Here is a 14064-nt window from a genome sequence, read left to right on the forward strand (position 1 = left end):
AAGTTTTAATATCTATATCAACCATTTTGAAAATACATTTTTACTTCAAATGGGTTTCTCACCATCACGGATGGACTTCCATGTGTTGCTACATTCAAGGTTTAGATGTAGTATTGTATAACTGTTTAGTTTTACCTTTTTATCTTTTGTGTGAATCGTCTTCACAATACTGATATATAATTAACTTACGACGAATAAGGTGATCTATAATCATAATAAAACAGCAAAACATTAAATATAAAAATTTTTAATATCAAATTTTAACACAAATTTTAATCGGTTTTTAACAATGGTTAATTTTCACAGTAATAAAGATGCCCGATGTAGTAATGTAAAATAATATATATATATATATAAACTATCTTAGAAATATACAAAATTACAGTAAATAATGCAAATAATGTCTTATGAAGCATTCTTCATAATTCATAGTAAAAAAGGGCTTAAGACACCTTTATGGATGTTGCTTTTAACACTTGTAAACCCTACCCACTTACACTTTTTCTGACACACACAATATCGTCAACCAATCAGTCTGGTGTGCCATTCTTTACAGAAAGAAGCTTAAGTTACTTAAATTAGCCATTTTAATTCCTGCTTCAATATTCTATACTGTAACAATCGAGTAGTTATGTGTGCTATCAGAGAAACAACTATCTTCACAAACACATGCATTTCATTTCGAAAGAAAAATATAAACCTCGAATATTTAAATAAAGCAAACTCAAAATTACGAAATAAAGTAAATATTCCACAGATACATATACAAAACAAAAGGCTTAGTGGAAATTTAAAAAAAGTTGGTACTTTATCTCAAAATAACTAAAAATAAGTTTAAATTGTATATGAATACTGATATTTTTCTTGAAGCATCTCGAGTATATTCCATTACAGTGGTTTTATCTACATACTATCATAAAAAAAGTTCTTGTCCAGTTTCTTTTATACGGAGTTTTCAGTCTTTCTGTTAAAGCCTTTCTCAGAAGAATAGTGTGAGTGAACGCCATAGCCATGTTCTGAGTCGTACCGGTATCTGCGTCTTTCGGCTGCCGCTAGATGACAGCACTTATGAAATATTGCACCATATCCTGCGACGCACTGTTCAAAAGTACGCATGGTATTCTCACCATAATTTGGCACTTTTCCAGCTCCATGAAACGCCATCTTACGGTTATGAGCACGATTATAATTCCGCATCAAAATGCGAGCAACGTAAAACTTGACGAAACAATGAAAACCTTTGTCTCCAGCTAACTGTCCCAGCATGCAACAGGTGACTTCCTTATCTTTCTTTATACCTTAAAAAAGAAATAAATGCTTTAAAATATATGATAATCACAGAATATACATTTTTATTATAGTTAACCCAACAAGGGAAGGGTAGAGGTATATTTCTGGCTTGCTATATGGTTAACATTAAATAAAAAATAACCAGTTAGTTCAAATATTTATTTTACAGTTAAAATAAAATTAATTATCAGTTCACTTTTTACTGCGATTAGTTAAAAGTGAACTAAGGAATATAAGATTTATATAAGTAATACCTGAACATATCTATAATAGAATTGAAAATGTTTATATTGTAATAAAACCCGTAACATTTCGAATTGACGAAAGAGGTTATCGAATGGAACATTTTCCTCCACTTGTAAATGTTAGATTACTAATTAGTATCCTTAGCGAAACGTTTGCAAACTTTTAATTTACGCCAAAACAAGCGTAATAAACACATATCAGCCCCACCTGTCAGCGACAGAAGATCCGCATCAGAAGACTCCCTTGTGGTAATGTCGGAAAGGTTTGTAGCAATCTCATCAACGATTTCTGATTGGATATTGTGCTTATTAGATGTTGTGGTGATCTCAGGATCGACATCCGACTGATTACTGTAACCACTAGCTGTCAGATCGGAACTCGTAGTGATTTCAGGATCGACATTTGACTGATTACTGTAACCACTAGCCGTCAGATCGGAGGTCCTGGTGATCTCAGGATCGACATCCGACTGATTACTGTAACCACTAGCCGTCAGATCGGAAGTCCTGGTGATCTCAGGATCAGCATCTGACTGATTACTGTGACCACTAACCGTCAGATCGGAGGTCCTGGTGATTTCAGGATCAGCATCTGACTGGTTACTGTGACCGCTAGCCGTCAGATCAGAGGTCCTGGTAATCTCAGGATAGACATCTGATTGATTACTGTAACCACTAGATTTTACTGCTTCAAGCAGATTCACAGGATTCGCAGCGACTCTGGCATTTATAATTGATCTGACAGCCTGCACACTAGATGTCGCCGCTGCTGTTGGCTTAGGAATATTCATAGTCTTCTTTGTGCCGACTTCAGACTTAACACTTTCACCATTTATCCAGTCTTGCTTCTCCAGATCTAAGTGCGTCAAATAATCTGAAATATATAAAGTGGTGTATAAAGAATCGCTTCAATAGAGTTAATTCAGTTATAAACTGAAGTTTTATTAATTTGGATACTTACACCATAGTTGCAAATACTGCTGGCCCGGCATGACCAGATGATTAAGGCACTCGGTTCGTAATCCGAGGGTCGCTGGTTCAAATCACACCAAACATGTTCTCCCTTTCAGCCGTGTGTGTGTGTGTGTGTGGTGGGGGGTTATAATGTGATGGTCGATCCCACTATTCGTTGGTAAAAGAGTAGTCCAAGAGTTGGTGGTACATGTTGATGACTAGCTGTCTTCCCTCTAGTGTTACACTAATAAATTAGGGACAGTTAGCGCAGATAGCTCTCGTGTAGCTTTGCGTGGAATTCAAACAAACAAACAAATACTACCCCTCAGGAAAAATAAAAATGAAAGTATATATTCTATGACACAAGTTGGACAACGGCCACACAATCGGAGAGAAGTATATTTGTCTACAATATCCGAAATGTTTGGTTAGTTTTGATAACTGAATTAATAGTAGTTTATTTATTAAAATAATAAATAAAATCTTACTAAAAATATTTTGCGAAGCATTCTACTACGTAATAGTTGCAAGCAAAGGTTCGTCTCTTTGTAAACAGTTTCCACTAGTTTTTAATTACTATTAAAGAAACGTTTCCATTGTACTTTCTTCGCTTTTCACGCGAGGTTTCGTTTACTATTTTGTATGTGAAACAATCTACGAAAAAAGAAGGTTTGGTTTGAATTTCGCTCAAAGCTGCACGAGGGGAATCAGCGTTAACTGTCCATAATTTTACAGTGGAAGGCAGCTAGTCATCACCACCCACCGCCAACTCTTGGGCTACTCTTTTACCAACGAATTGTGGAACTGACAGTCACATTATAATGCCCCCACGTCTAAAGGAGGAAGCATGTTTAGTGTGACAGGGATTCGAACCAGTGACCCTCGAATTACGAGTGGAGTGCCTCATCCACCTGGCCATGCTAAGGCCAGGGTAATTTAGTAAACATTATATCTGCCCGACATATTTCACCCCAAGAATATTAAAGAAGCAATGCTATAGACAGTTATTTCATTATCAAGCTAGTAATGATCGTAAATGAAATCGTTTATAAAATACAACGCTCGTAAACATGAGATATTATATTATTATTTCAGAAATACTACAAGATATTCTCGTTTCTTACATTTAAACGCACAAATGGCAATACAAAATAAGCTTCTACATGGTTATTATCAACGTGAATTACTGATCGATGAGTGAACAAATAATTGTACTACATCCCCTCGAAATACAATGTTTTACGCCAATACGAGACGAAATCTAATCAAGAAATTGGTAGTAAGGTGTGCATGTTTTGAATTTCACGAGGGCTATCTGCGCAAATTAATGATAAGATGACTAGAAAAACGTGTTCAGAATTCATATATTCGCACCAGCGTTCGGACAACTTTCAGTTTACTCGAAGATCCTTCTGTGGATCAGTTTCTATTGTAAATTATATTGTCTTCAACATCCTTGATGGGAAAAGCCTGAACTGTCTCCGAGCCTTCAAACACACAAATCTTACTCGAGACATCTTACATAGCATAATTAAGAAGTCAGTTCTAGCCACAGTCATCAGAAGCCCTCTTACTTGTCAAGGATGGTACTTCTACATCTTCTTATGTGCACATTTCTACGCATTCCTCTGCCGTCAAGAATGGTACTTCAAAATAAACAAACTTCTACATATTACAGCCATGTATTTTCCAAATGGACACTGACTCATTGCCTTGTCTATTTTCTTCTCTAATATGAATTTCAATTTTTAAACAGCGCGTTCTTCATTTCAAGAAATATCTAAATATTGCCTTCTGCTCATATAATCCCACATTGTGGAATTATTGTTAAATCCAATAATATCCCTTAACAAAGCCAGTTTCTTTGTAACCTTTGTCGAGACAATCTTTCAAGCCCACAACACCCTCGGTACTTAAATACTTCAATACGTTTCCTCGTTACTTTATATCTTCCTACCTGACGTTTTTTACCTAATTTTAACAGCTCCATGGAGAACATCACGTCCCTGTATAACTGTCTAGTTATGTATTTAAATGTCATCTTCGATAAGCATCTTTTAACAATCAGCTTAAAAGTCACACAACGATCCACCCTTCTGTAGAACTCGAACCACCTCGGGTGTAAATCCAACTCTTATGATCACAAGGCTCTTATTCGTCCATGCAGTACATGTGGTCAAACTTCACGAGCATTAGTTACTTCCTATTTTTACGAAAGGCTTACGATGCTTAGACATCAAGCACATGGTCTGGCCTTCAAAATAAAGTTACCTAGCCCCTTTCAGAGGTTGTATGATAACATCATATCTTCCAACACTTTTTTATCATCTTCAGAAACTTCGCATCAGATGTTTGCTTCTTCTTTAATAACAATGCAACCCTTGCCGACTTGCAGATGAACTTTTCGGTCCACTCTCTACAACAGGTGCTTGGTCAGTTAAAAATCCCTCAATATATATGTAATAAATGCTTCTTCCACAGGACGTTGCCTATTCTATGACAAACCTGCCTTTCAATATTTCTTCTACCTGATTATGTTTTTCTTTCTTGTCTCTCACTTTCCATCACAAATTACTGATAACGTTCTGAACAAGCATCATGTCGTACCCTTCAGTTTTAGAGTTGTTTTTCCCTCATGAATGAAATGGCAGTAAAAACCCTATTGCTCAAAGTCACTTTGAACAGAAATATTTTAAGTTAAATAGACTTGTATTTCGGTTATTAAATATTTCACAGTAAATTTCTTATAGTCATACAAAAATTATGCAGATATATTTAAAAATACTTACTTGTTTTAGTTGCTTAGGAGATAATCTACATTTAGAGAGAACGGCAAAAAAATATTCAAGATATATTGTTGTCTCAGAAAGAACATTCATTGATAACCAAAATATTTCACGTTGTATTTGTCTAAATACTAATTATCTTCAAGTAACACAAGTTTTTATTGACTAACATAATTACTGGCTCCTTCTAGTGTGAATAAAACATTATTTTTTAAATACATTATGTATAATAATAACTATGAGAGATGATGCAATTTTGACAAACTTTAAATAGGAAATAGAAACGTTCACATCAAGTAGTAATGATAAATATATATTCTGTCATTGTCTTTGAAAGATTCTCAATAGTTAACTCTAAAGCCTATAGATCATGTACTGGTTTCCATCAATAACATTTTTGTTACTTGAAGATTTTTGAATCCGACGATTTGAATTAAAAATACGACATTTATCGTGCGATTTAACCCTAAACTAAACGATTTTCTATTTGCAAAGTACACTTAGTTTTGATATACCCAATAATTAGAAAGAAACGTTTGCAGCCTAATGGAAACTTGATAGCATGACGAGTTTCCAAGATAGAGAGAGAGAAAAAAAATCAACTGACTTCAGAAAGTTACGAGAAAGTGAAACTTGATTGGTTGAAAAATATCATACGATGGATACAGAAAGTAACTGGATAGCAGTGCAAGCAGTCTGTCAACAGTGGCCCATTTGATTCAGCTTTTGTTACGGGATAGAAAATACAGGAGTAACAAAACTTAAACATGTCTGTTTATAGATCATAAAGAACAGAAATATTACGATGCAAACTACAAACACAGATTTTGTGTGATTATATTCGCTAAAAATATAATACAAAAGCTTTTTTGTCATGAACTTGAACAACTATGCCTAAATTGCGTGTGTTGTTTCTCACTAGCTTTAATATTTTTATTAAAATATTTTTCTTTTAAGTAAAGAAAAATTCAGTGAAATTAAATACAAAAGTATAATTTGTTCTACAAAGTTACGTGTGTATTTATGTGTCAATTAAAATACACAAGTGAAGTGTCTTTTAAGAAGTAACGTTGAAGAAGAAAGGTCTTAATAACTGTTGCATTTTTTTATCAAAATAATGATAATAAATACCAGGATGTCTTTCACACAAAGTCGTATTAGAATTATAAAATACTTTATATTAACTAGTTGTAATATTTTTGTTCTGACATTTATTTCCATAGAAAGAATAGTTTTTGTTGTTTTAAAACCAAAACTTACAAAATTAGCTGTTTGCGCAAGAGTTGAAGAAATGGTTGATTACAAATATAAAAACTAAGAAATTTAAAAACTTATTCCCAAAAATAATAAACGATGTCACAGTTACAAGTTTTCATTTATACAAGAGACGTTAGCACGTGGAACACAAAATACATGCCCAACATACAATTTTTCAGGAAAATTATAACTTTTCAAATATGACGTAATGTCAAAAAATACAAATTAATAGAACTATATAATTTCTAGCAACCAATAAACAAAAATAAAACTATTTGGTTTGAGATGTTTCAGTTTGAAACACCTTTGAAAAATTCACGTTTTAACACATTGAACAAAGCCTTTGTTCCAAATTACGTGTGCTGAACTATAGCAATGACCTTGACAGTTCGTTACTAAGAGTGAAACGAGTGAATTTAGCCCTAGAGTTAAATGTTCATGTATAAGCCATGCAGCAAACACCTACTCTTGTACAAGCAAATTAATGGCATACATTAAGTTATTTTGTAAAAATTCTTATATATCATAAGATATATTTTTCTAAACAACTATCTTTTGAACAAAGAAAACTTCCCACACTCTTATCACAGAAAACGTTTATTTTTTCTGTAATTGAAAACGTGAGGGTATTTTATTAAATGTTAAAAAAGAGAAAAATGTTTACATATTAATACTATACTTTTCTAGTGAGGCGTTATTTATTGAAAAAATAAAATAATATCAAGCCGGTTTCATACTTTACTTTCAAATCATTCTGACATAATACTGTTAACACTAACTTAGTTTCAAACATTTCTTCTACTCTGCGTGAAACAGACCAAGAATGTCAAGGTCGTAAGATGTACAACCTTTAGCGTGGACTTGAGTCCGTTTTTGTATTTCCTGGGAAAATTCACAGAAGTAAAACTGATTAACATATTTGTTTACAGTCTGACAGCTAGTGGGCTTGTTGGATAAGCAATAGTTACACGGAAGGCCTCGTCGGCTGCAACGTGCAAATAACATGTAGTCCAAATTGCATTACATACCGTAACAAATAAAGCATTGTTCGAATGCTATTTCACGTTGTGACGGAAAAGGTGGTACAAACTAAAATGCATGAAATTTCTGAATGACCCTACAAGTGCTGATATCCTCAAGACCATGCTTCACCCTAGACTAGATTTTAGAAAATTCCCTACTCCCATAATTTTCCAACCAGTCATCGCGTCCAATACCAAAATATTTCAACCATTCTACAAATTTAAAAACGTGACATTACCAATAATGCTCCAGGTTTTACAGAAATAATCCTCCGATTTAAACAATATTACTTTCTCTACCATAGCTGCATCCTGTTTCCAACCCTCTAATTCATAGTTAACAATACATTTCTTGTCGCTCCTGCCGTACTTCTTCAACTCTTCCACTAGGTTGTTGTCTTATATTTTAACACCAGGACCGCCAGACAAACGAAAGATACTGAAACTTTAAAAGTGAAAACCGTCGAATTGACGGCCTTGGCGGTTCTCGTGTTAATTCCCTTCAAGACGTACAGATCTCGCGTGTTCATGCGCAGGTCAATTGTTTGTTTTTTATAATTTCGCGCAAAGATACACAAGGGCTATCTGCGCCAGCCGTCCCTAATTTAGCAGTGTAAGACTAGAGGGAAGGCAGCTAGTCATCACCACCCATCGCCAACTCTTGGGCTACTCTTTTACCAACGAATAGTGGGATTGATCGACATATTATTACGCCCCCACGGCTGAAAGGACGAGCATGTTTGGTGCGACGGGGATTTGAACCTGCGACCATCAGATTAAAAGTCGAACGCTTTAACCCACCTGGCCATGCCAGACCCGCGCAGATCAAATACGAGAAGGCAACACCTGTTCCTGGACTACTACTGATTTTATGCTAAATCCTTATTCTGGAGCGTTCTGATCAATTTATCAATGACAATTATCAGACTTCTTTTTAGCAAATGATTAAATATCATCACTTTTTGAAAACCACATTTCACAAGGTGACATTGAAACTATCCAGAATATTCTTCTCTGCTAAATTAATTAATATTTTAAACGCTAATCCTTTTAAATGGGTATAAAGAAGAATAATTTGTTGTTTACTATTCCACTATTTCACTCAGGAAATTACTTCAAACTCAGCCTGGTACGATTTCCATGAAATGTCTCTATCAGAGTCCACTGGTTTCTTGATTAGCCAATGTTGAACTGGCCAGTCAATTTCTGAAACTCGAATTGGTACTGTCATGGCTGTAGTAGTTCACGAAGGTTTTTCTAATTATCTTTCTGTACGTCTTCAGTCTCATTGTTGCAATCCCTCAGTACATTTCCAATTGCTTCATCAATCTTGTGTTCAATCAGACTTTATTTTTAATTTTTCTTTAAATTATGTCTCTTCATTTCAAACCCTCTTCAATTTTTGCCTCATTTTTTTCGCTGCCTGTTAAAAATTTCATTATCTCAATTAACTATTCAATCAAGCTTCTGAATCTAGTTGTTAAATCAACTTTCAAATTGAGCAATGTTATATTTCGTTTATGCCAAAATCATTATTCCAATTCTGACACCAAAGTTGTATTAATTTTATTTCGTTGGGCTGGTAGTTCTTTTAAATTATTTGGTGAAAATAAGGCCCCTGTCCGCGTAACAATAATATATTAGTTTATTATTTTACGTTTTTAGAAACAATCTTCATTTGTGCACTGTTGTAATTTGTAGCTCTAAATAATTTTATAAGTTCAAATAGAAATATCTCGATACTGATACCAAGGCTAACGAAAAAATACACTTACATGAACAATTTCACAACTAATCGAACGAATAACTGAGTATACGAGATAACTAACACTAAATACATACCTAACTGAAACTAAATACTTCACTTCTCTAAACTGACTCACTCATTGTTCACTGGTGCTCGTATTTATAAAGAAGTCTTGTTTCTAGACGCCTCGCAAATATCTTGATCAACATATTTCTAAATTTTCTGGTATTCTAGACCTAATTTAACGTCATGCGCATTCTAGCTAACATCTAAATTCAAACAATAACTTATAACAACATTTTTTGATACCAAAAGAGGATAATTTGAAAAACAAACGGAGCTGAATGAAAATATTACTTAAACCAAGTAAAAACAACAAGTTTTTGTTCATTATCTATAATTTACTCTTCTTTATTTAATTTCTGCAGTATTACTGTTACTTGCAGTTTGTGTATTAGTGAGATGCTCCTGATCAAGTGTAATAAGAAATGTTGAGCATTAAATATAAGACAAATCTGATGTTATACACTCGTTTATTACTTGTATTAATATGGTTATGTACTATAATTAATCTCGGACGAGTTCTAGATTTATTATGTTACGTATACTACATATTACTATTTCAAATAGGCGAAAATTTGAATTAGTTATTAGTTATTACTAATATATAGTAATAACTGTTATCATAAATAGTATTTGTAGTAATTACTACAAATGATGAGTTATATAAAAGTGTTTACAAACTTACAGATAATACTGACTCTTATATACGACCTAGAACTGAATGTCTTATGACGATCCAGGCCCACAACGAGCAAATTAATTCGGAGTTGAAATTGTCACACCTTGCTTAAACTAGCTAGCTTGACTGGCCTCACGCCGGGCACAAGATGACTTTTTCCGGCGAGTATATTTAATGTACGCGTAGAAATAACAACGTCTGAAGTAATTCACTGAAGTTGGACAGTTTGTAATGTTCGAAATCTACCAATGTTCATGTTCCAATTCTGTAGTTTTCCGATTAATAGGCGTTAATCACAATTATGGGTTTCTATATTCCCTTGGAAACTACCATACAAGTGAAACGTCTATAAACATACGTCTCTGTAAAGGTGTAATAGTCAAGTTAAAAATAGGGGCCAAAGGTTTATTTGACTGAACGAATGTGCACCACATTACGGCCGGTGTCCAGAGCTTGTATTAATGTGACTCACGTTTGCAAACTATCTTTGTTAACCTGATGATAACCTAAGAAGGTTGAAACATTGTTCTATACCTTATTTTAGTAAAAGTTTTAATACCCATACTTTATTAACCTGATGATGACCTAAGAAGGTTGAAACATTGTTCCATACTTTATTTTAGTAAAAGTTTTAATACCCATACTTTATTAACCTGATGATGACCTAAGAAGGTTGAAACATTGTTCTGTACTTTATTTTAGTAAAAGTTTTAATACCCATACTTTATTAACCTGATGATGACCTAAGAAGGTTGAAACATTGTTCCATACTTTATTTTAGTAAAAGTTTTAATACCCATACTTTATTAACCTGATGATGACCTAAGAAGGTTGAAACATTGTTCTGTACTTTATTTTAGTAAAAGTTTTAATACCCATACTTTATTAACCTGATGATGACCTAAGAAGGTTGAAACATTGTTCTCTACTTTATTTTAGTAAAAGTTTTAATACCCATACTTTATTAACCTGATGATGACCTAAGAAGGTTGAAACATTGTTCTGTACTTTATTTTAGTAAAAGTTTTAATACCCATACTTTATTAACCTGATGATGACCTAAGAAGGTTGAAACATTGTTCTGTACTTTATTTTAGTAAAGTTTTAATACCCATACTTTATTAACCTGATGATGACCTAAGAAGGTTGAAACATTGTTCAATACTTTATTTTAGTAAAAGTTTTAATACCCATACTTTATTAACCTGATGATGACCTAAGAAGGTTGAAACATTGTTCTGTACTTTATTTTAGTAAAAGTTTTAATACCCATACTTTATTAACCTGATGATGACCTAAAGGTTGAAACATTGTTCTCTACTTTATTTTAGTAAAGTTTTAATACCCATACTTTATTAACCTGATGATGACCTAAGAAGGTTGAAACATTGTTCCATACTTTATTTTAGTAAAGGTTTTAATACCCATACTTTATTAACCTGATGATGACCTAAGAAGGTTGAAACATTGTTCCATACTTTATTTTAGTAAAGGTTTTAATACCCATACTTTATTAACCTGATGATGACCTAAGAAGGTTGAAACATTGTTCTGTACTTTATTTTAGTAAGTTTTAATACCCATACTTTATTAACCTGATGATGACCTAAGAAGGTTGAAACATTGTTCCATACTTTATTTTAAGTTTCTATAGCCATACCAGCCGTCTTGAGTGTACATTTCTACTTCAAGTGGTTTTCTCGTCATCACGAAGAGCTCATACTAATTAAGGTCCTGGATATTCTTGGGTTGTGGATTAAGTTGTATGTATTCTGCTGCTCTTTCTGTGAAGAATGTTCTTAATTCTGCTGCATATGTATTAGGAAAGATCGAAAACAGGCAGTATGCTTCGTACGCCACTGCTATGTTACTAATCGTGTGTGTGTCGGACGATATCCAGGCATGACGATATATCGGCCGGTCCCGCGCTTGGCAACCAATCAGACTAGATAGTAACATAGCGATAAGACTATTAAGTGCTCAAGTTTCATTCTCATTTATATCTCAACAAACACGGATATCTAAAGGTTATTATAATATCAAACAAAAACACCTGTAACTCTCCCTGTTCTTACTCATCATTCGTATGTTTATCGAACGATCATGGCCGGCTGTTTACTTACTCAAACCCGTTACTTGTCAATAATATGTTATGTCCCTGTATTTATTTTATATACTATTAGGACTAGTAGTACGCAAAACCAACGAGTTGAATCTGGTTCTTCAAGCACTCTCGGTTCGTCGTCTGGATGTCACTAGTTCAGCCACGGTAAAACTATTTGAGGTGTCATAGGTACAGCTGGTCAATAATATGCCTAATATTAGAAAAATGTACAAAATATGAACTTACCCTCGAAGTACCAATATCGCAGCGGGGGTCGGATTCCATGAAGTGCAGGGACGAACAGTAAAGTAAACAACAAATTTAATACGTTTGTCATCACTTCTAGGTGTCGCTTTTCTTAATGCAGAAATAGTTAATAAAATAATGGAAAATGTATATAATGTTTGTTACAACAGAAAAATCACGACTTTCTCGTTTCGCTCTCACGATGTACGGCTTGGACTCAACCCCAAGAAACAAATTTCTACCGTCTTCTATCAGCTTTTGACAGAGAGTGCTGACTTTATATGACAGAGACAGCAAGATCTCGAGGCTATGTTGTAATTCAAGCAACCCGCACCGACGACAGCGAGAAGTTTTGTCCAAACCAAGTGCTCATTGGCTTAAACAAGAAAAGTCGCTCGCCAATACGAGTTCCTTTGTATACATCGGCTATGTTTCATGGCGAAACGGGAATGAACTTTAAACCTTAACGCCTGGGCGAACAGCAGCATCTAGTGAGTGTTACAAAAGTCAAAAAGTAAAAGCCAGTAGCAGTTATTAAAGAGACTTGCGAATATCAAGTTCTTTAAAAAAAATTCTAACCAAAATGATAATAAACTGTAATATAAAGACGCAAATGAAATCAAAATGTGGGTAGCTTTGTATACTTACTATTTCCTCGCGGCTTTGAATCCCCGTCATACCAAACATGCTCGTCCTTTCAGCCGTGAGGGCGTTATAATATTCAGTCAATCCCACTATTCGTTGACAAAAGAGTAGCCCAAGAGTTGACTAGCTGCCTTCCCTCTAGTCTTGCACTGCAAAATTAGGGACAGCTAGCGCAGATAGTCCTCGTGTAGTTTTGTGTGAAATCCAAAACAAACAAACAAATATAGCTTTATTTAATACAACTACACATAAAGTAATGATATATTTATAATATTATACAGAATATGAAACAGTTATGATCGTTCAGTTTATTTTGTTTTGGAATTTCGCACAAAGCTACTCGAGGGCTATCTGTGCTAGCCGTCCCTAATTTAGCAGTGTAAGACTAGAGGGAAGGCAGCTAGTCATCACCACCCACCGCCAACTCTTGAGCTACTCTTTTACCAACGAATAGTGGGATTGACCGTCACATTATACACCCCCACGGTTGAGAGGACGAGCATGTTTAGCGCGACGCGGGCGCGAAACCGCGACCCTCGGATTACGAGTCGCACGCCTTAAGCGCTTGGCCATGCCAGGCCTATGAGCGTTCAGTATATGACATAGTTTTATGATCTGAAACAAAGAAACTTACGAAAACGGAAAATAAAACCCACAATAAAGAAAAAGCAGTTAAAGTGTGTTTATGGCAGTCTATGAAACGAACCGAAGTAAATGTAAAAAAAAAAATGTTAGGAAAATAAACTTAGCTGAATATGCAGAAACGTCTGAAAGCATGTTAACAAAGCGATAAGCATATGATTTTGAACGAACTGCGCATTAATTTTTTAGACTTAATAAGCCCATAGAAATTGTATTTAGTGTAATGTTAAGTTTTGGAAAAATTACACAAGGGTTAAGTGTTGTTTATGTGAAATATTTTCTAAATAAAAACTAAAGTTGAAAATGAAGCCAGTCGTCACGTGATGACGACATTGTATATTTCTGTATCATATTTGTTTCATTGAAAGATTTGACTAAACGATA

General features: G+C 34.3%; 1 protein-coding gene across 1 annotated transcript; it reads right to left on the reverse strand.

Moving 5' to 3' along the window:
* Positions 1–231: 231 nt before the first annotated feature.
* Positions 232–12839, reverse strand: LOC143239498 (uncharacterized). Its single transcript, XM_076480619.1, has 3 exons — positions 12394–12839; positions 1744–2409; positions 232–1298 (listed from the first exon to the last, which is right to left on the reverse strand). Exons 1-3 carry the CDS (start codon positions 12482–12484, stop codon positions 943–945), a joined length of 1113 nt encoding a protein of 370 aa, XP_076336734.1. The 5' UTR covers positions 12485–12839; the 3' UTR covers positions 232–942.
* Positions 12840–14064: the final 1225 nt, after the last annotated feature.

The sequence above is a fragment of the Tachypleus tridentatus genome, chromosome 13 (genome assembly GCF_004210375.1).
Source record: "Tachypleus tridentatus isolate NWPU-2018 chromosome 13, ASM421037v1, whole genome shotgun sequence".
Lineage (NCBI taxonomy): Eukaryota > Metazoa > Arthropoda > Merostomata > Xiphosura > Limulidae > Tachypleus > Tachypleus tridentatus.